General features: G+C 38.5%; 1 protein-coding gene across 2 annotated transcripts; it reads right to left on the bottom strand.

Moving 5' to 3' along the window:
* Positions 1-114: 114 nt before the first annotated feature.
* On the bottom strand, positions 115-27,620 carry LOC122665353. Of its 2 annotated transcripts, none has more exons than XM_043861481.1 (14): positions 27,375-27,620; positions 26,280-26,338; positions 25,568-25,670; positions 24,659-24,768; positions 21,192-21,260; positions 18,881-19,504; positions 16,558-17,093; positions 16,347-16,411; positions 15,147-15,226; positions 14,702-14,806; positions 10,933-11,072; positions 10,728-10,856; positions 724-876; positions 115-645 (listed from the first exon to the last, which is right to left on the bottom strand). In XM_043861481.1, the coding sequence occupies exons 1-14, from the start codon at positions 27,550-27,552 to the stop codon at positions 507-509; spliced, it is 2,490 nt and encodes an 829-aa protein (XP_043717416.1). In that variant the 5' UTR covers positions 27,553-27,620; the 3' UTR covers positions 115-506. The 2 variants fall into 2 exon arrangements, with proteins under 2 accessions (XP_043717416.1, XP_043717415.1); XM_043861480.1 differs by having other exon boundaries at positions 24,659-24,776; positions 25,576-25,670; positions 27,375-27,619.

The following is a 27,620-nucleotide window of genomic DNA, read 5'->3' as shown; positions in this document are numbered from 1 at the left end:
GCATTGCTAAAATGTAATGTGAACAATGAGCATAAAATACTGCAAAAATGGTCGAGACAATGCATATCACCTTCCCACAGGTGGGTGGGGTGAGGGGGAGTTAAGTTAAAAAGTAAAGATATAATCCCTCAAGAAAATAATTAACTATATATATTACAGAACAACTTGACAAACTACTCGAGAAATATTTACTTTGATGAAAAAAATCCTTCACCGTTACCAAGTTTCTCATTACATTTACACAATCCATTCCCCTGCTATAAATAATCAATACTATATATATTTATGGACAGGGGGATGAACTGCTCATCTTTATCAAAAGCTATATCTTGAACAGTTTATTAGGGAGAAAGAACTAAGCTGTACAATATATATAGATATTAATAATTATCTTAGGTTGATGCGGTCAGAATCTACTTCTGGGTTCTGAAGCTGAACTACTCCTACTATGTAATGACCAAAATTGTTACCCCTCTAGGGACTTCTGAATCATCTCACTTACTCTGTTATTCCCTTCTTGGGAATGAATCCTGCCAAGTTAACTCATATTCTCCGTCCACAGGCCCATGGCTTTCATCATTTATAATAGTCACTTTTGAGCATAGGAAAAAGAAGGAAGATGTGTAAATGGTGACGTGCCAGACACTGCAAAACCATTACAAATATAAAATGGGGGTTGTGTGAGAGAGAAAGAGAGAGAGAGAGAGTTTAGTCACATTATACCTGTGCCAAATCCAGTAACTTTCACTATTTTCAAGTTTCCAGCTAATTGCAGCCATGGACAATGCAACAAAACCCATGAGAACAAAAGCCCAGCGAAAACGTTTGCGCAACGTCCCGAAGAAATAGCTCATCCATCCTCTAATATTTTGCCATCTGCAGCAGAGACATTCCTAAACTTTCTCAAGGAAAGGAAGTAATAGATTATCCATGGGTAACTTTTCACTGCCCACTTCTAATATGTATACATAATATTCTAGGACATAATCACATAAAATACCATACTACTTCATTTCATTTTTATTTTTCTTCATTGGAACAAAGTCACAAATACAACATGATAACGACCAAGGGGTAATTGAATTGTTTGAGTGATAGGGGTTTCAGTGGGTAATGGGTATGCTGGAACACTGTTTTACCAGACAGATCCAGCCTCACTGGTAGGGTCGACACTTGAATAGGAGCCACATAAATTGGAGATGTGGATACCAACAGCACTTACTGTATCTGGGTCTATTCATGATAATAGGTTAAGACTTTTCTTGTTCAAGAGGGGAGATACTGGGTTAAGGAGTGGATATCTTGAGGAGCTGCTTCTTGGACCCTACAATCTGGCCCTTTTAGTGTGTGTGTGTATGGGGGGGACTGTATAGTCTGACAATTGACAAGGACTTAGTATAGAATATTGATATACATTTTTCTACAAACAGTAGCTTTTTTGGAACTCAATCTTCAGAAGAAATTTGCACTTTTTGACGGGCTTTGTGAAAAAGGTTCTTACTTTTGAACTCTTAAAGAAAGAGGTTTCTGGTTAGCTTGCTAGTAGATGTGGTATGTGCAAAAAGGACGAAAATATTTCAGCTCATCTTTGTATTAGTTGTGCATTCGATATTCACAGTTTAGTTACTTTTCAAAACCTATTTGATGTGGCCTGGATGACTAATGGATACAAGAAATCCCCATCCCCCAATTGTCCAAATGCTCAAGTTGTGGGAAAAAGTTGACTTTTGGATATGGTTCCTCATGTGATCAATAGAGAGATTAAAGCGAGAGAAATCAAAGATTATTTGGGGGAAAAAGAGTTGGTAATGTAGTCCTAGATAGGAGAAATCCCACTAGGAACCAGGGGAATAGGGTTATGTAATAGGGTTGGCCGAATGGGCAGATTTGGTTAATAAGGGCAAAAGTTAGGGTTTATGGGATTCAAACAAAAAATAAAGGGGATTGATTGGGGGAAAGGATGAAGAAGAAATTGGGTATCAAACTTACTGGAGATTCCACTGGCAGCAGCTTGAATAGATGTGAAGGATAGAACCACCTTCGAATTGAAGAAGATCCTCCCAGCCGTCACGGCGTAAAGAGTCAACCGGATTCCACCAATCCCTTTCCACCTTGATAGAACCACAAGGATGCACACTCACAAGGAGCAACACTCAACAGAGCAGGGCAGCAGCAATGGCAGCAAACAAAAGCTTTTCATTAATCAAATTCGTGTCCAATGCTTTGCCCCCTTACAACCTTTCATAAAATACTCAAAAATAGACTTCTACTCTAAAAAGGAAAGGCCTAATCCTATCCCTAACCTATTAGGTAATTTAAATTGATTAAGAAACTAAAATACTAAAAGAAATAGACTCAAAACATGGCTGGACTTATAGAGTCCTAATCCAGCCCAACTTACATCACATGACCACTTAACCAAGTCACATGATCACTTAAATTGAACCAATTGGATGCAACCAATTTGACCCGGTTCAATTAAAAAACATAAAAATAAACTAAGTATTGGGCTAATCCCGTATGCAACCTATGTACCCCTAATTTAGGCTTATTAAAGTGGCCTATTACATAGAAAACCCTTGGGAACAAAGGCCCAACATGTATATAACCAAACTCTAGACTTATTCCTAAGAAAAGAAGCCCAGTTTGGTAATAAATTTGCATCAACTCTCCCCAGCTTGAAAAAATTCGTCCTCGAATTTTGTAATGATAAGGGGGAAGCAACATGTGAGTAGCAACTTTGACCATTCCCCAGCAGAATTCTTGTTGCTTGTAGACTTTAGGGATTTAGTCTTCAAGGTGTGGAGCTTTCTCTTCAAAGACCCATGGTTGCATAACATACTCTATGTGTTCGACCTTTGAATCAATATCAACTGTGTCTGTCGTGTTCATAGAGTCTTCAACGTTGATAACCTTCTCATCTCAAACTTGAGGCACAAGCTGTACCTCTTCAAGAACAGCATCTTGAATGCCAACGATTTCTCGTGGAGTACTGTCAACCACCTCTTCATCTTCAGCTGTTTCAGCTTTGTCTACTTTGTTCTCTTCAACATTGACCGCTTTAGTAGAATCTTCTGTTGGTGCATCAGCCGTTGGTGAAACTTCAAACACAGTCGATGCCACTTGCGTTTGAGTTGACATGTTTGGCATTCCCTGTGGTTGTACAGTCGATGTGGTCACCTGTGGTTGTAACCCTTTTAGAATAAAACAGTGGTATAGACAGTGTCGATCAGGTAGGACACACGAGTTGTTTTCAGGTTCAATCCAACCTTGTCGCTCGTCCAACCAATTACAACCTACTGCAATAACGCTCCTTGGAAATGGTACCGGCTTACACCAAGCACCATCATGGTATGAAGAACACCCAAATTCAACAAAGACTTTACCTGTAGGCATGATGCAAATCTCTCCTGATTGGGACAACATATCCACCACGGATTGTGAAATAATATTGTTACGTCGCCTCTCATCAACAACTAATACGGCTGTACTCCCATTGGGTAGACAAACTCGGGTCTTGAAAACAAAGGGAGGTGGGTCTTTCGAGGCTTGGTTGGAGCTTCCCTCCGCCATAGCTCTGATACCAATTTAATGTAGTCCTAGATAGGAGAAATCCCACTAGGAACCAGGGGAATAGGGTTATGTAATAGGGTTGGCCGAATGGGCAGATTTGGTTAATTAGGGCAAAAGTTAGGGTTTATGGGATTCAAACCAAAAATAAAGGGGATTGATTGGGGGAAAGGATGAAGAAGAAATTGGGTATCAAACTTACTGGAGATTCCACTGGCAGCAGCTTGAATAGATGTGAAGGATAGAACCACCTTCGAATTGAAGAAGATCCTCCACCGTCACGGCGTAAAGAGTCAACCGATTCCACCAGTCCCTTTCCACCTTGATAGAACCACAAGGATGCACACTCACAAGGAGCAACACTCAACAAAGCGAGGCAGCAGCAATGGCAGCAAACAAAAGCTTTTCATTAATCAAATTCGTGTCCAATGCTTTACCCCCTTACAACCTTACATAAAAGACTCAAAAATAAACTTCTACTCTAAAAAGGAAAGGCCTAATCCTATCCCTAACCTATTAGGTAATTTAAATTGACTAAGAAACTAAAATACTAAAAGAAATAGACTCAAAACATGGCTGGACTTATAGAGTCCTAATCCAGCCCAACTTACATCACATGACCACTTAAGTTGTCACATGACCACTTAACCAAGTCACATGATCACTTAAATTGAACCAATTGGATGCAACCAATTTGAACCGGTTCAATTAAAAAACATAAAAATAAACTAAGTATTGGGCTAATCCCGTATGCAACCTATGTACTCCTAATTTAGGCTCATTAAAGTGGCCTATTACATAGAAAACCCTTGGGAACTGTTGAGATAGGCTAGTTACCCGATTGGGGGAACTAGTCCTAGTTGTGTTAGGATTGCAGTCCTAGTTGTGTTTGTGTTAGGATTGCAGTCCTAGTTGTGTTAGGATTACTCTTTTCTTTCTTTTATTTTTTATTTTCCACTGCTTTATTGTATTTTCCTCCTCACCGAGTACTACTCTGGGATTCCTAGTTGTACTAGGAATTCCTAGTAGGATTAGGACTGAGGAGTTTTACTTCAATTACATGTACTTCAGATTACTATAAATAAAGGGCCTGGGTGATCGATTCAGATCACTCAAGCATTCATATTCGAGCTGTCTACATGGTATCGAGCCATCTCGATCTAAGAACAGCTTCCCTCGATTTTTTCTGGTTTCCATCTTCAACACACTCTCGGCTTCTGGTTCTCTTCTTCTCCAACTCTCTCGGACTCTCTACTTCATGCAGGGCAGCATCTTTGAGGTGATTCAATGAAGAATTAGCTGCTGCCCTCCATGACACCTCTCCAAAATCATTCAAATACTGGGGTGATCTGAACCTGCCGCAGGTTTCCTCCAACCTTGAGATCAAGCTGCTGCCCTAATCGAGCTGGATTTCTGGTTTTATTTGGAGATTGATTCCTGCACCTTCTGATCTACACCCTATTGTTTTCAAACTGCAGATCCAAAGCTGCAATTTTTGCATTCAAACTGCAGATCTGAATTAATCCACAGCAGATCCAAATCTGCAATTATTTTGCATTCAGATCTGTCCCTGCTGATCTAAATCTTCTCCAATTCAGGGCTTTTATTGGCTCATCCGAAGGGGCCACTGTCCGGAGGACACTTTCTCCGCTACAAGGAAGACACTCAACCTTGTTTCAGCCAGTTCTAAAGGCTGCAACTCATACAGCCTTAAAACCCAGGGGCTCTACTCGATTAGGGTTTCCTATTACATCATCAGTTTTTTCTGATTTTTGAAGGAACTTTACATGATGTCCGACATCACTTCAGCTGACTCGATGGATCTTCTCGACTGCAGTATCTTCCTTTTGCTTCTCCCACCAAACTAGATGGGACAAACTATTTAATGTGGTCCAGATCCACTTACCTTACAGCTTTTGGCCGTGGCTACACAGACACCTTACAGCACTACTCCTATCCCTACAAGAAGGAGCTGCCAAGACTAAATGGTTATCCACTCGACTCCATGGTCATGTCATACCTTATTCATTCTATGCATCCTTCAATTGCATCGGGCTACCTTCTCCTAGACACTCGCTGCCCGGATATGGAAGGCTGCCAAAGACACCTATTCACGGTAGGGAATGATGCTCGTGTCTACGAATTAAGGAAGAAAATCCATGACACCAAGCGTAATGATTCGTCAATCCCTCAATACTATGCTGAACTCCGCAAGTATTGGCAAGAACTTGATCATTACTCGATTATCACCCACTAATGCCACCGACATTGCTGCCTACGTAAAGCATATTGACAAAATTAGGGTTTATGATTTTTGGCTGGACTTAATGTGGAATACGACCCAATTAGGGTTCAGATTCTAGGCAAAGACCCTTTCCCTACATTGGAACAGTCTTATGCCTTGTTAACAGCTGAAGATCGCCAAGAACTGCTATGCTCAATACTACAATTCCGGATCGATCGGCATTGCGGCATCGGGCTGGTTCTACTCCTTCGCTTCCGATACTTCTAAATTTGAGAAGACACGTTAAATGTGAGCATTGTGGAAAATTGTGGCACACCAAGGCCACTTGGAAGATACATGGCAAACCAGCCGACTTTGAGGCTAAACGTGCTGCTCGCAAATCGAAAAACAAAGCTAATCATACTCGAAGTCGCTACTCCTACCCTCCCATCGACACTTGGACTATCCAAGGATGAACTTCAAGCTTCGTCAGTATGTTACAAAGCTTCATGCTACAACAACACCGCCAATTCTTCCACTCCTCCAGGTTCAAATGTAGCTCACTCGTATTTCTTTTGTTGGTCATCGTGCACGGTAGTCTCCTCTCCCCTGGATCATAGACTCCGGTGCCATCGATCATATGATCGATCCTCCAAGATCTTTACTCGCTACTCTCCTACATCCGGTAAAGACAAAGTACGAGTAGTCGATGGCTCTCTCTCCTCTATCTCTGGAAAGGGCTCCATCGCTTGCACACCTTCCTTACAGCTTATCATATGTTTTACATATTCCTAAATTTACCACTAATCTTCTTTCTATCGTAGTCTTACCCGTGACCTAAATTGTAAAGTAACCTTTTTCCTTCACACCGTGTGTTTCGAGGATCCGCAACGGGGCGACGATTGGATGTGGTAAGATGCATGGTGGATTGTACCGCTGATATCGGGAGTCTTACTTCACCACCGCTTTGCTTCTCCCATCCCTCAAAGTGCGTTAGTTTCTTCGAACTTCAACAATGGCATAATAGACTAGGTCACCCCCTTTAGGAACATTATCCCTTTTATTTCCAAGATTAGCTAAAGAATGTCATAAAGATGATTTTTTTGTGAAGCCTCGTGTTTTGCTAAACAACACCGTTCTACTTATTCTATTTCTAATAAAAGAAGCTCTTCTCCTTTTAATATTGTTCACTCGATGTTTGGGGGCCTAGCCGCAAACCATCCCTTAAAGGCCACCGTTGGTTTGTTTCTTTCATTGATTGTTATTCTAGGTGTACATGGGTATATTTAATGCACAACAAAAGTGAAGTTTTCTCTTGTTTTCAAAATTTTCATAAAATGATTCAGACCCAATACACTCGTCCTCTCAAGATATTGCGTAGTGACAATGGTAAAGAATACATGGATGGTCGCCAAGAAGACTGCGCCCATGGAATACTCCATCGCACAGCTTGTGTTGATACCCCACCCAAAATGGTGCGGCTGAAAGAAAAACCGCCACCTTCGAGGTGACTCGGCTCTTATGTTTGCCCATTCTCGTCCCTTCCCAATATTGGGAGATGTCGTCTCAATCCGCCTATCTTATCAATAGGCTCCCTACTCGAGTCCTTAACTCGCCACCCCGCTTCATTATCGCAGGGTCCTCCACCTTTGTTGTCCCACCAAAGGAGTTTGGTCATGTGTCTGTTATGTTCGCGATACCCGATCTCCGGCAAGCTTGAACCCCGTGGGACCCGTGTATTTTTTTAGGTTACTCTCCTTCCCAAAAGGGATATAAGTGTCACCATCCTCCTACCCGTCGCACCTTCACCAAAGATGGATGTTGTCTTTCATGAAACTCTATCTTATTATCACCCCACACCTCTTCGGGGGAGACTTTTGGTGAAGATGCGATGGTTGACCTTCCCATACGCACCCGCACTCCGAGTCCAACTACCTATTTCACCCACCCTCAACCGATCGTTGTTTCCTCCCCTCTCCCTCTCCTACTTCCCCACCGGCTTTTCCCGGTGGGAGAACTTAGAGGATGCTGAAAATCCTATCGGTGATAATTCCTTCGTGGGGAGGTGACTCGACCCAACAAACCATTAGGGAATTTCGTAAGAAAATTAACGACTCTAATCTCAAAACATATCACAGGGACATTCCCAATACAAGCCTTCCATCCACTGTAGCTCCAAAGACCACCACAATTGTCGGCCCGAACCGGATCGATCTCCAGGTAACATATCCTCTCCTTCATCTCCCGATTTACCTATCGCTTCATCGTAAAGGTGTTCGGGCTTGTACCAAAGACCCCATTTCTCATGTAGTCTCTTATGACTCCCTTTCTCCATCATTTCGTACATTTGTCTCCTCTCTTTCTTCTTCGTATTCCCCAAAATTGGCGGGAAGCTTTGCGATGGCAAGTGGAAAGCAAGAATGATGGAAGAAATGCAAGCCTTAAAAAGAATAATACATGGGAACTTGTGGTTCTTCCTCCAGAAAGAAACCAGTTGGATGTAAGTGGGTGTTTGTGGTGAAACAAGGTAGATGGCACTCGGGATCGATACAAAGCACGCTTTGGTTGCAAAAGGATTTACTCGGACCTATGGGATCGACACAGAGACTTTTGCACGGCCGCGAAATTAAACACCGTCGAGTGCTACTTTCTTGTGCAGTGAATCTTGGCCGGGAGTTACAACAATTAGATGTGAAGAATGCCTTCCTCCATGGAGAACTTGACGAGGAAGTGTACATGGACATTCCACCGGATTCTCTTGTGATAAGACCGGCGGAAAGTTTGTAAATTGAAGCGTGCTTTATATGGATCAAACAGTCCCCTCGTGCATGGTTTGACGATTTCATAAGGCAATGGTCTCTGCAGGTTATAAGCGAGAGCAACGCTGATCATACTTTGTTTATCAAGAAAAATGGTGAAAAGGTAACTCTCCTAATAGTTTATGTTGATGATATTGTGGACCGGGAATGATAATCATGAAATCACCCATGAAGACTTATCTTGGCGAGAATTTGAAATAAAAGATCTAGGAAAACTAAAGTACTTTCTAGGGATAGAAGTTGCTAGATCTTCTAAAGGCATCTTTCTTTCTCAAAGAAAGTACATCCTAGATTTATTGACCGAGACCGGAATGCTAGGGTGTCATCCTTCCGATACACCTATGGATGCTACTACAAGACTTAAAGAAAAGGAGGGAACTCCGTTGATAAAGGTCGGTATCAAAGATTGGTTGGTAAGCTCATCTATCTGTCTCATACAAGACCCGACATACAAGAGATCTGTGAGTATGGTTAGTCAGCTTCATGCATGATCCACACTCCTCTCACATGGATGTCGTTATCCGGATCCTTCGATATTTAAAATCAGCACCGGGTAAAGGTATTCTTTTGTCTCGGAATGGTCATCTTCGTGTCGGCATATATCGATGCGGATTGGGCTGGTTCCTCCGATAGAAAGTCCATTTCGGCTATTGCTCATTTGTTGGCGGCAATCTTGTTACGTGGCGTAGTAAAAGCGTAACGCCGTGGCAAGATCTAGCAAGGTAGTTTCGTGCTATGGCACAAGGTATTTGTGAAATGTTGTGGCTCAAAAGTTTATTACAAGATATCGTGACTCTGCTTCCTCTTCCCATGATGTTGTATTGTGACAACAAGGCTGCTATTAGTATTGCTCACAACCCGGTTCAGCATGATCGTACTTCAAGCATGTGGAGGTTGCGAGACACTTTATTAAAGAAAAGTTGGAAGGAGGGCTAGTGTGTGTTCCGTTTGTGCAATCTTCCGACCACTTGCGATGTGTTTACTAAAGGCTTAAGTGGAAAGATTTTTCATCCTATTCTTGTCAAGTTGGGCATGGTTGACATTTATGCTCCAACTTGAGGGGAGTGTTGAGATAGGCTAGTTACCCGATTGGGGAACTAGTCCTAGTTGTGTTAGGATTGCAGTCCTAGTTGTGTTTGTGTTAGGATTGCAGTCCTAGTTGTGTTAGGATTACTCTTTTTCTTTCTTTTATTTTTTATTTTCCACTGTTTTATTGTATTTTCCTCCTCACCAGTACTACTGGGATTCCTAGTTGTACTAGGAATTCCTAGTAGGATTAGGACTGAGGAGTTTTACTTCAATTACATGTACTTCAGATTACTATAAATAAAGGGCCTGGGTGATCGATTCAGATCACTCAAGCATTCATATTCAGAGCTGTCTACAGGAACAAAGGCCCAACATATATATAACCAAACCCTAGACTTATTCCTAAGAAAAGAAGCCCAGTTTGGTAATAAATCTGCATCAGTTGGGATGCTCGTAGTATCTGCCACAATATTGGTTTACTGAAAGGTGGATGTGCTTATGCTTTACAGAGTCAAAGACTTTAACTTTGGGCTGGAAAGCGAGGTTTGATTTGGGAGGAATAAGTTGGTATATTTTATGACTTTCTTTATTTTCTTTGCTGAATATTTATCCTAGTCAACAAATCCAACCTTTTGGGGATCACCAAGTCTAACACAATGTTTCCTTGGCAGGTTCCACCAATTGCACCAGTATTCATGTGAAATAGTCCACTCTCTAACACCAGATCACTAGAACCTTCAATAACCAAGTATTCAAGCATCCCCCCCTTCTTTCTGAAATACAATATTTGAGATGGGAACCCTTTAGCAATGAGACAACCTTCTTCTTTTTTTTTGGGGGGGGGGGGTTAATTAAACTCTGTTCCGTTTTTGGCTGTGCTATACCCCTTTTTTTTAATTGCTACCCCATTGAGAATAAAAATTTGAGTAAACTTCAATGGGTACACAGCACATAACAGGTCATCTAAATACAAATGATGAAAGTAATGAGAAAGCTATTCTAAGGTCACCTACCCTTCAATCGGTGCTCAGAAAGATTGATAATTTAAAACAAAACCTGCAACTTGTCAGGTAAAGGGAACACACCTTTCAGGAATATTAAGACATAATTCTGCTGACCAAGATATTGATCTATATTGTGTAGAGAACTCTATCAGCCATCCAGTGACAAGGCCCAGAGCTCCTATAGATATGACAATAATTATATTGGCAGACCTGCAGAGGCAAATTATATTTTAACAATCTACCACAACAACTCTAAAAAATAATACATAAGACCACATCCATTTACCTGGTTGCACCAGTTTCAGCCATGAGAGCTGTAAGAATTGTCACACATGTATGAATTGTCCTCTTGGAGACTTCATCAATGGCAGCAAGGTACACAAAAGTGCTCACAACAGCCATGAAAGAAAGCCAGAAGTCCATAAACTGACACCATATCACAGTTAAAAATATTTACTCACTGAAACGAAGTCACAATAATGATTAAGCAAGCATTCGCACAATAGAACCTGACAGCCTCAATGGCAGATCGAAAGCTAATTGTAGATCTATTTTGATAACATAGATATGAACAAAGAAGTGACACAAAAGTTAAGGTACTTCCCTTTTTCTGTAAATCCTTTGCACCAGCGGCTCAGCTAGTGTTAGGTGCTTCACTGTATACAATTATTTATTTAATTTTTCTGATATTGAAATTAAGGTCTGTAGAATATGCGATAATGAACTCAATGAATTCAGATCTCCCAAACAGTAGCACAGCAGTAGAGGATGAAGAATAGTAGCCAATGAACCACCCGGGCTTCACACCGGAAGGTGTCAACCGGATCAAACATCGATTCCTTCAAATCTTGATCAAACACAAGATTTTCTTCGCAAGGAAGACAAGTTGCAGAGCTCCAGCTTCGTTTTTTCTTTCTAAAATTCGTGGGTAATGAGACTCCCCACGATTTGGTTTATTTATAGGCCTAAGGCCAAGTTCTCCAAATCAGACTAGGAGTGAACTCCACCTAGCTGACTTGCAATACAAAACACAACATCTCTATGTGTGGAAAGGTGTGGACCCAAACATAAAGACTTAAAAAGACTTGAAATAAACTAAGTATGGCAAACAAAACAGCAACTATTTAACTATCACTTGGACTTCTTCCTACGGATGTAGGTCTTAAGATCTGCATCAGGAGCGAGGGAATCAAATAAACACACACTCAAGCTAAGCAATTCAATCTCTATTTCAAATTTGTTTTTCCAGCGATGGATTACAAGGTATAAATAAACGAAAAATCAAAATACTACTAACTAGAATGTAAGACTGAAACTAACCTGCACCCAAACTCTATCTCCTAATCCAACTCTAAAACTAAAATAGAGTTAAAAAATAACCAGCCTACCATCTCCTACGTATCCTACCCAAAGAAAGCATAAGAAAATAAAAGACATAAAGATTAAACTATTACCAGCCCTTATTGGACCACAACCTGGGTTGGGGCGGTTCCGTATGGCTTTAGGTTTCCAAAGCCGATCATGCTGGTCCAACCAATCGAGTGCTACCGCATCAACAAGCTTTAAATAAAAAAAGAAATATTAGTCTAGTGAAGATAGACTTCCTAACTAGTAAAAACCCTAAAATAAGACTTTAAAAGAACTAAAAGACTCCCTAATACTAAACATCTACTGATGGACCCCACATAATATTATCCATCAACTTAATCCCGTCTACCCCTTAAATACCAACTTTTGGCTAATAAAAGAAGTCCATTACATTAATTAAGCCCAAAAATAACAAGCCCAAGGCCCATAAAACCTAACCATGGGCCAAAATAAAGTATTCCAAGGTCTGATAGGCCTGATTGGACGCCATTAACTACATCACAAATACTTCAGAATGTAGTACAGCATTTGAATGATCAAAACAGTAGCCAAACAAGATCTTTTCACAGAGAATAATTCCAGATTTGGGGAGATTATCAATAACACAAAATTAGATGGATGAATGGGGCTGGAAGTGAGGTCGAGTATAGGGGGTATGGAGGGGAATGATTACTGAAAATTTCAGTCCAATCAAGTGGTTAGACTAGGAGTTCAGAGTGATTCCTATTAGCAATAGGATTAAGGGTAAAATAGTAATTTAGCTACTGCAATTAGGGTTTAGAGGTTGAAGATGAAGTGCAGATTTTAATGGGGACTAGGGGCATAATAGGAAACCTGAAATAATTACAGATCAGAAGGTCAGAATTTTACCCAATTGGAATCGAGTTTCTAATTAGGGTTGATGAAGAATGGGTCAAAATATTGAAGGATTCTAATGGTCGGATTGCCCTAGACAGAATTCATGCAAAAAAGGCCTTGCATATGAACTTCTAGAAGCAAAGGTTCTAGTTGCAGAAAAACCGAAGAATTACTTGTTAATGGATAAAGAATATGATGGAATAATAAGAACAACAGAAAATAACACCCGGGCTTCACACATCAACAAGGAGGTTCGATTGGATCAAACACCAGCCTACCTTGATCGCACACAAGGGGTTCCTTAATCAAACACAAGGGATCTTGATCAAACACAAGAGATCTTCAAACATGAAGAGGCAAGCAAAAACAGCAACTTTATTTATAAAATTCTTGTTCAATGCTTGCCCCCTTACAACCTTATATAGAAAACTCAAACACTGAAAAGGAAAGCAGAACCCAATCCTTAACTAATAAGAAAACTTAAATTGACTAGGAAACTGAAATAAAAAAGAAAACAGACTTAAAAAATAACTGGACTTATAGAATCCTAATCCAGCCCAACTAAAACACTTAATAACATTTACTTGTAACTTAAATTGAACCACATAAAACTGGTTCAATTGAACTAATCCAAAACAACTTAAAAATAAACAAAGTAAAGAAACAAACTAGCTAATCCCGTATGCAACCTTATTACCCATAGTTTAGGCCATTAAAGTGGCCTATTACATTGAAAACCCAATGGACCATAAGCCCAACATGTATAGAACCCAACCCTAGACTTATTCCTAATAAAACAAGCCCATTTCAGTGATGAATCTGCATCACTTTACCTTTCCACTGCATATATGGACATATTTTCCATTACATAATAGGTCATTATGTTTATACACACAGTCTTTACCGAGTTATTGATGCAGTTATTGGTCTTAGTTTGATTCCAAGTTATACTGTATCTGATCTTCACTAAACCTTCTTTGGTCATACTACTTGAAGTCATTTATTTGGATATTATTAGCATTTTCTATGAACAACTGCTGCCTATTCTCATAGTGCTTTTCTGGGTTTCCTATGACGAAAGCCAAATTTACCAGGATGTGGGTATAGGTGTTGAGGTTCCACGCCAATACAAGATGTGGGACTTTGCAAATAAAAAAATTAAGATTTGGGACTCCGGAGGAATATAGTTTTTTTCACAATCTTTTAAATATATAATGAATTCCTTTTATTATAAAATAATTTTCATAGTTCTATTGGGATCAAATTAAGATATAAACATGCTTCATGTTCCAACTGTACCTTTTCTCTAATTTATAAAGAGGATTTCAAAATAAAAGGTTTTGTTATTATCTATTACACCACCTGTTTGAGAAGAGATTAGGATCCCCCCCCCAAAAAAAAAAAAATGCAGGAACTCGATGCCAAATCCCTGTCTGAATGTATGGATAAACAATTTGCAAGGGTGATGCTAAATCCTGGTAACCATAGTTGTCAAGGTGTCGCCTAGGTTACCGCTTTGGCATCCAGGAGCCTTGACAACTGGTGTTAACTTGGTTGCCTTGGGTCACCTAGATGCCGTGACAACCATGCTGGTAACATATAGGAAAAACCTAGAACCAACAAGATTTGGTTGTTGTTATCCCAATGCAAATAAACTATACGTATTCTGTCCAACATGGATAAAGTAGACCACACAAATATTGAATAAAAACCAACTGAAGTTTTAGTTTTTAGTTTCTTATTCATTAAGGGGAACTTCATCTCCGTATAATTCTTCAACCTTTCTTTTGAATTTTCTACCTAAAGATTTACAGAAGCAACCCATTTACCTGTAGAACATGGAAGGAAAGAATACACCAGGTGCCTACATCGCATGCATGATATAATCCACTTGATATTCCGCTAGAAGTAAAGAGAACCCACTCTGCAAATGCCTACAGAGAACAATAGAGGTCCACAGAGTTTGTGGGTTACGGTTTATCATTAATAGAAAAATAAAAAACCAAGAAATCAAAAGAAAATGGATTGCAGTATTAGACAAATAAAGAGACTCTTGGTCCGAAAAAACATTACTTTTAAATCATTTGAAGCAGACAAACTCATAAGGAATTAGAGAGATAATAAGTACAATTGATTTCTTCATGTTTATCAAGAACTATAGTATAAACAAGAACACCCTTCCTAAGCTCTCTTTTGATTTGTATTCCATTCAATAATAGATTTTTAATTCTTCATAATTTCCAGCCTCATAGGGTACATAGAAGTAGGCTTTACCTTTTGACGAAGTGCCCATAATGCAGGTAGTATGGCTGCTGCATTTGATGCAATAAGAGCAATGGACTGCCATATATGCCCTGCATTAGGTCATGAAAACATGCAATAGTTAAATTATTAGACCTAGTAGATGCATCACCAAGTTGAACGACAGATTGATTGGCAAGCCACTGAAGAGGCTGTTCTAAGTAAAGATGCTTCCTGAAAAATTAGGTCTTATCAATGAGTAAGGCAACCGGTTGGCCCATATCAAGTGGCTTCAATAGATTGGTTGAGACCCAGCTTACAATAAATTTTCTGGTCAATTTAGAAACAATTTGGGTTATTAAACAACTGCCATGTTGGGCATGGACAAACCAACTCAGACATTAGTCAGGCGCCACCAAGAAGTCGGAAACCTAAGTATGACTAGTCACGCTTTAAGGGTAAACCATTTTGGCCTCTTGACTTTGTTATTTGTTAAAACGTTGTCTTTATTATTTTTATGCATTCAGCCCTCAAAACATGGTTGTTACTGTTTACTTTCCTTCTTTTTTTCTAGGTATTTACCACTCCAATACAATAACATTTGTTTAATATCTCATACCCTAAAATTGCATATTTGAGGGTTTTATTGCAGTCAGAATGCACCACCATAACCATACTTAGAAAATACCATCATAGTTTTTGGTTGTTGAATAGTCACTGCCAACCCATCCATTCAAGAGGCCCAAAAAACTGGTATCGAAACACCGCATGGTCCACATAGGCAAGCTTGGAATTGATCCTTCTCCCAGATATCAGAGAAACAGTAACATAACATACAATTAATGATGCATAACAATTACTTTGTGAAAGAAATGAATACATTCACGGTAACAACAATGGGGACAAAATGGGGGAGGTTCAACTGAGATGGTTCTGTTGATATTATGCAAGTTTAAGGCACAAAAAGGTCAAGGGAAGACTGAAAAGGACTTCGGGCAAAGTGGCCATAAAAGAAAGGGATTACTAAGATTTAAAAGGATATATGAACCTAGGTAGATTGGAATGGCAAGGCATTTACCCAAGTGCAAGTAGTTGGGAGAAATATTTTTCTCAGCTGACACACAACTACTTTTCATTTTCCTATTTGGGACTGCAGCAATCTTTTAACATCGATAAATCAATTGCCAAAGATATACAAAATACCAATTCTAATATAATTTGAAATGAAATTACCTTTATGTGTAACTATTTCAACACTGCAATCAAAGCCTCCGTGTCTCCGATCACAAGAACAATAGCTGAAAATTAACATGTAGTAAATGTTAGCAATAACAGGTTCTGCATGCAGAGAATAAAATTGAAACCAACTCTGAAGTCCTCATGCAGAATAACACTGCAATCATTCAAGAGATCTCAAGAAAAGCATAAGATATGAATATGTAACCTGTACAAGGTCAATCCACTGGCCTCCACAACAGAGCGACACTTTCCCTGAGAGGAGCATCCTTGTGGGCAACTCTCAACAGAAATAGACATAGTCGTTTGAGAAGAACTGCTTATATGAACTGGATGCTTTAACCCAAAACTCCAAGTTCCTTCTCCAGCATATAGGATATAAAAATTGGATTCTTCATCACTTGAATCATACAATTTGAAAAACATGGATCCATTGCTATAGCTCGTCTTGTTTGAATAGTAATAATCCCAGGTATCAAGAGATGGTAATCCTCCAAACCTGGCATATATTTCATAGTCCAGTTTTGCATCTGAATCTAGTTGGATATGTATATTTCCTCCAGCCGCGCCACGGGGAATGTCCAGAATAAAATAAGTCCAGGCAAAATCTAATTTGTCCCCAATAGAGATGTTGCTTAAAAGGGGCTCCAGAGGAAAATCAAATCCCGACTGTAAGGAGATCTTTTCATCCATTGGCAAATAATAAGATTCAAAAGGACCAGACGGGTTTTTCCTAAGAACTGTCTGCAGACAACCATTCTCAGCTGGTCAATACATTACTCCTGCAAATGATTTTCTTCAAGCATCAACGGTAAGAAAAAAATATTAGAAAAATAAACTGCAATTCAACATGATTTAGAATGAGAAAACAAAAAGAAAAATTGGAAGCAAGTTCTGATAACGTAAGAATTTATATTTGAATATAAAAAATATGGGGATCAAGTTCAATGAGATGCAGAGATTCATAGGAGGAAATGTGTTTATGACTGATAAAAGAGATGGATATCGCTCCACGAAATGGATACATTACAGATTCAAAGGAGAAAAACTGAAAGAGTACAAATAATTAATTGTTTTGTTTCTCAAGCATAAATATTCAAAATGAAGCAACAATAGAGTCCCATGGGATGCATTTTGGCCTTTGGTTGAATCCCAGAGGCCAGAAGGCCCACTGACACAGTAGATAAGTGGAGTCAGAAAAGGTTCCCTATAGAAGGGCAGCAAAGAAATAAAAAGGTAACCTATCCATTTTAATCAAGGGGTGGGGGGAGAGAGAGAAACCAAAAGGCCTTCTAATGCTTTGCTAAGCATGGTTGGATCCTGTGGAACCTTCACCCTTGGAAATCCTTTTTTTATTTTTGGAAGTGTCGCTGGTTGAATTTTTGGAGATATCTAACCTGAAGGAATTCAGAAGAACGTATCAATCTTTAGATCTGAGAGGGACAGCAATTTTTATGCTGTCCATTTCATGGATAGCCAATAGCCATTAGCGTAGAAGATCCTATTTTGTTCTTTGCAGTATTTATGGGGCTGAAGTGCACCCGCTACCCAGCAGTAAAGTAACTCATATTGGAGAGAGAATGATTTAATGATATGGGTTCTTTGAAATTGTTGTAGTTCTCAAAGTCTGTAGAATAACCAGGTCAAAATCATCTTGGCCACCCAATATTCTACCAGGAACTTCTACCAATCTAAGTGAATGAATGCAAGGAACCAAAGAAATAAGTTGAGTGTCAAGTGTATTTAGTTTTTATTTCTCTATCAATAACAAATATCCGCTGGGGTGAGGCTTCTTATCAATTTAGGCAATCCTTAAAATAGATCAAGGAATGGAATTCATGGTCAATCCTTTTTCATTCCCATTTTTATCCTGCAGATAGAGAGTTGGTCTATTTGAGCCATTTCCTCAGTTCAAACTCAACCTTGTGAATGGTTTTTGTTGCCCAGCATGGCTAGGGTGGAGACATAAACCCTGAAGCAGGTCTTGAATTAAGATACGATAGAACTAGAACAGTTACTGTATGAGGTCTACCCAATGCTAGATGTAGCTGCGCATGATAGATCGATATGAACATCATCAGCTGTCCCGTAATAAAACCAGTTGTTGACTTCTTGTTCTTTTCAGTTCCTTCTTCCATAACCCAAGCTCGGAGAAGGAAGAGATAAGAGGTCCCTATGGAGAATATGGTCAGAAATCCGTAATAGAGTCCGACCACATCAATAGAAGAATTCCTGCAGTTACGTTTTTGGCCTCTTTCGAGTCTTTTCTACCTAAGATCTATCTTCGCTGCCTTTCAGTGCTTACATACACACCACTCATCTTTCCTGGTAACTTCTTACCTGTTAACTCAGTGGATTCATCATTGCTTTGTTAAGTTTGCTCACCAGGCTTCTGATTCAAGCCCAAGTTGACAGTGGATATCCATATTGAAAAATTAAGATTGATCAACTAAACACTCATGGGAACTCAAAAATGGAAGAACTTGGCAAAATAAAATGTTTAGGAAAAAAATGTTCATCAATAGTTTCACCTGGAGCATATAGCTTTGCCATGTACAGTTTGGTCCACTCTTTCCCACAGGACATTCAATTGCTTGCCACTCCAAAGAATAGCAAACATTACTGTTGATATTCTGTTCTACCATCCTCCCATGGACGTCTGACTGATTGATAGGTTGAATAGTAAAGTACCAGTTACCTTCCTTTGGAAAATCAATAACCAAAGGTTTTTTACTTATATCACCGGAATAATCATGCAAGGTAGTCAGTGGAATCGAACCATGCCGAGCATAACACATAAGAATAATTTCACTATAATCCTGTGTGCCAATTGCAGAAGGTGTTTGATTGAATCTGACACCTGTAGCCATAATTGTCAACTGCACTGCTGTCCCTAGTATCTCCAAAGAGTATATCTTTCGCTCACCATTTCCATGGCATTTATCTTCATATGAATTTCTGCAATCAATGACATTTTTCACTGTCTTGTTGTATATGTCAGATACTGAAAGATTTTTTGGACCCCCATAGACATCAGATCTTGCGCAAGATAGTAGATCAACTGTCTGGTTGCAATATGGGCCTAACATTGTCAAGGTTGTGCATCCTTCCACACTTATGTTGCCACTGAAGGAGAATGATGAGCCTCGAGAAATCTGCATCGTTGCCACAGAAGTAGTAGTCAATAGATTATGTGTACTTCACTATAAGCCAGAGATAGAATCAAGAAAACATGGATCTAAGGCCTGATTTTGTATGATTTCAATTTCAATTTCGGGGGGTGATTTCTATTTCGGAAATTGTTTGGTTTGATTTTTGCATCTTATTTCAGTGAAATAGAAATCAAATGGAAGAGAAATTCTGAAATAGCTGAGGAGCTGTTTCAATTTTGAAATTAAAATTGATTCAAATCTTGCTCTTTAATGAGCACATGGTTAATTTGACGGGCAAAGTTACCAAAGTAGTAATTTTCTGTTAAAAATAAAACACCACCCTTCTTCTCCTGATGGTCACACCACTACCACCACTTTTACTACCACCCCGCCTCCGCCCCCACCCCCACCCCTGCCACCACCTCCGTCTCCCAAAGAAATATAGAGAATTTATCTCAGAAATTGAACTACCAAATGGATTTCTTATTCTTGAAATATTTCATATTGATACAACCAAAACAACTTCAAATTCTTGACAAAAAAAATTATTTGTTTATTTCATTAAATCTATCCAAAATTGAAATAGAAATCATACCAAATATGGCCTAAGAAAGACATCCCTGTAATCATGGCTTCAAACATCCATTAGAGAATGAAGGAATATCAATGAATTGACAAGAGAAATTATAAATAAGGTTTTCACCCATGACCCATCTATGGTTTCTAGAAGCAACCTTTTCGCTTCTAATGAAGCAAAAGCCTTTTGTCGGTACACCAGAAAAGTGGGGGGGAAAGGGATAAAAAAAAAGCTTGTGACAGATCATATGAAATGGCAAAGATGACTGCAGGAAAAAATCTCAGAATCCTTAATTTCCCTTGCTTGTCAACCTGAACCATTGATTTTAACCAACCTTCTCATTTTCTCTTGTAACAATTTGGTAACTTGTTCTGGTAACATTTAAGTAATCTACATCAATGAATTCCAAAAAGTATAACACATTTCCTACTTTTGTCTTACAATATATATGACTCTGACCACCAGTGAAGAATGAACTTCTGTCGACACCAAGGTTCCAAATTTCGGTTTCGAGCAGGATTTTGACCCCGGTCAAAACTGAAATATATTGTCAAAATCTACGAAATGGGATCGAAATTTGGCCCATTTTGCAGGTCAACTCGAAATGGCCATTTTGGTGGCCAAATGATGAAATTTTGCCCTGAAACTTCTTGTAGTGCCTATTTAAACATCTTAACACATGTTTAAATCATTATCATTAGATTGGATGGGGGAAAAAAACCAAAATGGTAGTTTAGCTTCAGACCCTAGGTTGCTAGTGTACAACATAGACTATTGTAACATTTCACTTATATAGCCTAGTCTACACATAATTTATCCCTATAAAATACAACATTCAATTAAAAAAAGATGAAATAAACCATAAAATTGGGAAGCATTACACAATTTGATGGTGGTTTCATTTCGATCTGGTCGAAACTCAAAGGCAGGATAAATGTCAAAATTTCAATATTTAGACTGAAATTTTCAACTATGGTTGACAAAATTCTTCTATCTAATGGTTATATATTGCTGGTACTGTGGTGACAATAAAACAATAAACTCAAATAAGGGAAGATTTTACAGAACAAGTAATGCAGAAGACATTCGTAAGCTTGTGTTAACGATTCTTACCATTTTTGATTGTGTTCTCACAGGTCCATTGCCATTAAAAAGGCCAAAATACCAGACTCCTGGAGAAATCTGCAAGAAAACATTCTCAGTTGGAGATCCTTCCTAGTCACTAACCAGATTCAAAGCATGATATGAAAATTTTAAAAAAAAACACACAATAAAGGAGGGGGGGGAGACAAAGAAAATAACTCCTTTCTCATTGGACACCAACTCACCAAGGTCAGCTAATGAGATAAAGACACATTTGCCAAACAAGGGGTCAGTGCGTTGAACAAAATTTGTTATTATGCATAAGGTTTGGACCTCATTATTGCAAATTTGGTGCGCTTTATGCTTCTATCCTATTTATTCCTATTAATTTCTTTATTAATAAATACATCATTCATTAAAAGGTAGTTGAACTATTCAGCATTCTGGAGAATCTTGTCAATCATCATTATTCAGAGGTCCTGTAGATTTGAACCAAGACTTTTGGAACAATTGAAATCAGGGCAAGCAAAAGGTAGAAAAGTTTATAATAGGGAATTACATAGTCAGAGCACAATGTGCCATGGCGGTTTAAAAACACATTTAGTTTTTAGATTCATTAACTATTAGCACAACCACATCATATGGCTGTCTCCTCTACTGGGTTTGAATGTGATTTAGATATCAATTTCACAAACAGCACATGAGATGCATTATCTTTTCATAAGGGTGCAAAGGTATACATATATATATCTTTTCATGCGGTTCCTTGGTGTATGCTTTTTTCTGATGAAGACGGAGTATATGGTGTGTAACTTTGGTTACACTAGGAGGGATAATGAGGTGGTGAAAACTGATGAAAGGGAGATTCCGCAAAGTGATTATTTAGGTATCTTGGCTCAATCATAAATAAAGAAGGTGATATAGAGGATGATGTTTCACAGAGAATTATAGAATCATGAAACACTAGGTAGGTTTTCCTCCTTCCTTCTCTTCCATATCTTCTTGTCCTTCTCAAACATTACTGTTCATGGGGGCAAAGGTGTATATATATATATTCATGAGGTTCCTTGGTGTATGCTTTTTGCTGATGATGGCGGAGTAAATGGTGTGTAACTTTGGTTACACTAGGAGGGATAATGAGGTGGTGAAAACTGATGAAAGGGAGATTTCGCAAAGTGATTATTCAGGTATCTTGGCTCAATCATAAATAAAGAAGGTGATATAGAGGATGATGTTTCACAGAGAATTAAAAAAGGATGGATGAAGTGGAGAGGTGCGTTCGGAGTGTTGTGTGATTGATGTATTCCTTTAAAACTTAAAGGAAAATGTTATAGAACAGTCACACGACCGGCTATGATGTATGGTGCAGAATGTTGGGTAGTTAAGAAGCATCATATAGATAAACTCAGTGTAGTGGAGATGAGGATGTTGAGATGGATGAGTGGCAAAACTATGAAGGATAAAGTAAGGAATGATCATATTAGAGTTGGTTTGGAAGTAGCTCCTATACATGATAAGCTACGAGAAAGTCGTTTAAGGTGACATGGCCTTGTTCAACAGAGGCCTTTAGATGCTCCAGTATGGAAAAGTGATTTGATTCAGATTGAAGGAACTAAAAGAGCTAGGGGCAAACCTAAAATGACCTTAGGAGAAGTGGTGAGAAAAAACATGCATAGCTTAGGCCTTGTATCAAGTATGACCTCAAATAGAGCTCATTGGAGGGAAAGGATCCATGTAGCCAGCCCCATTTAGTTGGGATAAGACTGAGTTGTTGTTGTTGTTGTAGAGTTTTTGATGTTGCACTGGTTTAAGGTGAGGTTAACATCCCTACCCAAACCCCCCTCCCCCCCCCCCAAAAAAATAGGAAGAGGCCAGGTTTCGTTTTGCTAATTAGCAGTTTGGACCATTTGGCGTCAAACAGACCCTCTCTAAGGAGCCTTTCCAGGTCTGTGAAACATTCAATCACAGTTTAAAAGAAACTTCCTCACCATGCAAAGCATAGTTATCAAGGTGGCAAGGCGACCAAGGTGTTGGAGAGGGTCCAAAAGCAAGGCGACACCAACAAGACGGACCAGGCACCCGCCAAGGCGCCCAAGGCAACCAAGGATTCAATTATTTTAGACTCATTGATTGGCTATTATCAGTTGTCAACATTGGGGATGACTATCATTTCACAGGATTAACACTACATTTTTTTAGGGGATATTTAGGATTTGATATTAATATAATGTTCTTAGGAAATACGTTTTTTAAATTACTAATTATTATAAATGTTAATAGCTTTAGTGAATTGTGATTTACTATTTTTATCAAGTCCAAATTTACTGTTTATAATACAGATGAAATGGCTACTTAGTATCAATTTTTACTATTTTTATGTCTGGAAGTCATTATCGGAATCCACGTGCAAATTGGGTTTAATTGGATCTTTATAAAGGAGGGTTTTAATTTATGATGTATTTAAGCTAAGAGAATATGAACAAGAAATTGAGTATCTCCTTAGAAGCTTGGAGCTGAAAACATGAAACACTAGGTAGGTTTTCCTCCTTCTCTTCCATATCTTCTTGTCCCTCTCAAATATTACTGTTCATGGGTACAGTTAACAGTCCCATAACAACATTACTGTTCTCTAATCTTCTGTCATATTCTGTTCTATTTCAAAACCTAGCATTATCCTACATTTTATCTATAAACTTATTATATTTTCCTTTTTCAATGATTCCTCAATCTATTTAAACCTGAATCTCTTTGATCCCTTCGTCCTATCATAGAAGACCCTTCCCTCCATGATTCCCTCGTAGCTCAGTCCTAAAAATCTGAAACTGTAGGCCCTACGTCAGTACAAGATGGATATGTAACCATTCTGGGATCAAAATTTTCTGATCAATTTCCCTGAGTTATTTACTACAAGATAGTGGACAGCACTGAAGAGGCCAGTATGCAGATATCTGCATTTCGGGTACTTGGTGCAACAGTAAGGTTGCTCCATTGTGACCAAGTGGTCACGGGTTCGAGTCTGGAAACAGCTTTCTGCGAAATCTGGGGTATGGCTGCGTTCATTATCACCCTCCCCAGAACCGGCAGTGGTGGGAGCCTCATGCACTGGGTATGGCCTTTATCTGCAATTCGGGTTCCTTCTTCATGTTCTTGTTCATTTTCTATTTATAGATTTCAATATGAACTTTTTCACAACAAACTTGAATTATCCGGAATTCTTTGAAATCAATTTGGTCCTAATCAGACTATTAGAGGCTTGTCTTATAGATTTTACATAAGAATTTAGTTAGTAGAGACCCTCATATTTAGTTGACCCACTCCTGTTACTAGCTCATTTTTCTGTAGTGAAAGCATTCATATACATTGGCAACAAATGCACGTCTTTAGGTCTTATTGTCGTTGACAGCTTTATATCACAAATATGCTAGTTTGCATCTAAGAAGTATCTGGTATTTTACAGGTTATCATAACAGCTCCATTTTTTTTACTTCAACACAAACCTGCTCATTTGTCAATGTCACTGTTATATTTTTCTCCAAAAGATGGCACTGCTCCTCGCTTGGATGTATTCGCATGCCTCCAGTAGATATATTGGAGAAAGTATCCAAAGCTGCAAAAAATAAAAGAGTCGCATTAGCTGCTTGAATCATCAGGTGATTAGACTAGAAAAAGAAGAAAGAAAATTGGTGTGGGGAAAAGCACTTATGGCATAAGAACTTGAGTAGAAATAGACAATTCATTATTGTGTACAATGCTAGTCTCCCTCACAAACTTATATAGAAGACTCAAAAATAGATTCTTTCACTAAAAAGGAAAGGCCTAACCCAATTCTTAACTAATAAGGTAACACAAACTGACTAGGAAACTGACTCAAAACAGGACTGGACTTATGAAATCCTAATCCAGCCTAATTAAAACACTTAACACAATTAAAATAAAGACACTTCACTAACTAATTCCGTATGCCTAGCCTCTACCCATATTATAGACCCATTATAATGAAAACACATGGGATCAAAGGCCTGACACATATATAACTCAACACAAAGCTTATTTCCAATCAAATAAGCCCATTTAGGTGATTTAACTGCATCAAAAAAATATATATTGCATCGTAAAATGATTCTTAGAACAGTACCCAAGAATAAGCACCCAAAGAGGTGCAAACACCATACATCATAAATATGCAAAAAGTAGAAACCATTATATCCTGATTATTTTCTGAAAATATTACAAGCTTTACTTTTGATAGGTTTGAAATTCCCTATTTACATTGCTAAAACATTCAGTCATAAGCTAAGGCTCAGCTCATCAAAATTACCCTCCGCCAACACTAGACAAACTTGGTCAAGCAGGACACACGATGTAAAACTGAAATAGTAATATCCATTAAGGCATGTTGTCCAAACCTGTGAAGGAGGAGTCAGAAATATCTGGAAGAGGGAGACTGCGGCCTCGGAAACATATTAAAGGTAAAGTATTCCTAGGTAGCCTTTTTATGGTACGTTTATCCTGCACACATGACAGATGATAAGAAAAACAATAAAACAATAAAACAACAAAAACCAAAAGAAGAAATCTAGAAACCTGATACGTGATCATTTTACATTTCAGACTTAAAGGCAACACATTTCAAAACATATACCTAATTTAATCACTATCAACCTAACAAGATATTAACCCAGTCAGTGGTGTGAGTCCGACATGATTGAACCAGTGAACTAACTTCGGTCAGCCCAATGACATTAAGTATACCTCAAATGAAAAAGAACATAAAAGATTTATTACTTAGTTAAGTTCAGCAGTTTAACTGGCCATGTTGACCAGTTCAGCAGTTTAACTGGCCATGTTGACCAGTTCAGCCAGTTTAACTAACTGATTCAGTGGCTCAATCCGATGTTGATGCATTTCCAATTATGAGATAAGACAGAAGGCTTGAGAAGTCAAGTTTCCAGATCATCCAGTCATTCTAATATTGACTTGAGACTAGTATGTGTATACTGTAAATGGGCACATTTAGAAAATGTAACCAGCATCTGAAGAACTTAAAGTTCAACAAAACAAACTTATCTATGAATTGGATATCTTCCAGTATTTAATGAAGAAGGTAATCATACTTACAATATCTACATCTGTCTTCAGTGTGACAGACATTGAAGAGAAACAAGGCGGCAGATCAACTGAAGCAAATCAAATGGAGAAAAACAGTAGTAAGATATAGCATGATTACTGGGTTGGAGACAAGTGAGGACAAAAATATGAATTTGTGATTTCAAAAATCCTATTTCTCTACCCACAGAGTGTGGAGTCCTACAAATGAAGTACTACTGTGTCTAATCACCTATCAGGGAAAAAAGTTTCTAATCCAAATGCCTATCTAATTCTGTGGTGCAGGAAATTAAATAACCTTCCAATAAAAAATTCTATGCGGAAATTAGAACAAAAAAATTCACACAAGTACTAGCAATAGACAGATAATACAATACAACCCATGATATGGCATGCCACAAAGCTAAGGATTATTAAAAAAAGAGCAGCATCTCCATGTAAAATTATATTAGTGAGTCCACCAATCTTCTTAAGTTCTTGTAGAGAGAAACCACCTTTTCCTCCACTCATCTAGCATTCTGTTAGTGCTAATGATCTTCATAATGACTTTGTTAACAGGGTTGATCCACCCACCTCTCATGCAGTACCACACCTCAATTGGAATACTATTTTTTCCTAGAATTTTCCCAATCTTCATCTTTCTCAAGTATGCAAAATCTTTAATGCAACATATAACATTAAAACATTTAATTATTATTACTACTTTATAATATTACTGTTATAATTACCAGTCCACACCAACACCTCACAATTAAGAAGTAATGAGTTCAACTTACTTGGGGAGTAAGTATACATTCATTGTTGTTAGAAGAGGACAAACGGAATTTACAGCTCCTTAGGGCTTTTGTTTGATTTTCAGTTTTTCATTCTCTTTCAAGAATCAAAGTAACCACCTAATTTACTTTCCTATACTCCTAAGCCACACTCAGCATAAAACTTTCAGAAAGTAGACAAGAAGTGGTTAACCAAAAACGTCCCTGATCTTCAACTACTCTCTATTAAGAAATTAAAGAAGAAGAGAAAAAAAAACAAGTCAACGAGCAGGTGAATTCGAAGTATTCAGTTTTTTTTTTTTGGCAAATACAAGGAGAATTTAAGGATACGGACCTCTTATATAACGCCAGTCATAGGGATCGAGTTTGATTTCTGAGTAGTGGAAGCTCGAAACCTTGAAGGCATTAAAACCAATTTCCTCATCGGAGGAAGAACAGTGAACCAGAAGAGAAGAAAAAAAGAGTAAAAAACAGAGTCCGACACCAGAATTCAGTATCGGAATCTTCGCCATGATTCTGCTCCGCAACTCGCAGGAATTAAATTATTCTTTATTAAATAGAGAAAAGAGAATATGAAGAA

This window comes from Telopea speciosissima, chromosome 6 (genome assembly GCF_018873765.1).
Source record: "Telopea speciosissima isolate NSW1024214 ecotype Mountain lineage chromosome 6, Tspe_v1, whole genome shotgun sequence".
Lineage (NCBI taxonomy): Eukaryota > Viridiplantae > Streptophyta > Magnoliopsida > Proteales > Proteaceae > Telopea > Telopea speciosissima.
This window is presented reverse-complemented; position numbering and strand designations above follow the sequence as displayed.

Excerpts from the sequence above, each read along its gene's own strand:
- LOC122665353 (XM_043861481.1), bottom strand. The coding sequence starts at position 27,552 with ATGGCGAAGATTCCGATACTGAATTCTGGTGTCGGACTCTGTTTTTTA. Across the intron at positions 877-10,727 it reads TGTCTTAATATTCCTGAAAG|ATGGCAAAATATTAGAGGAT; the intron begins GTGTGTTCCCTT and ends TCTCTGCTGCAG. Across the intron at positions 646-723 it reads AGTTACTGGATTTGGCACAG|TGTCTGGCACGTCACCATTT; the intron begins GTATAATGTGAC and ends ATGGTTTTGCAG.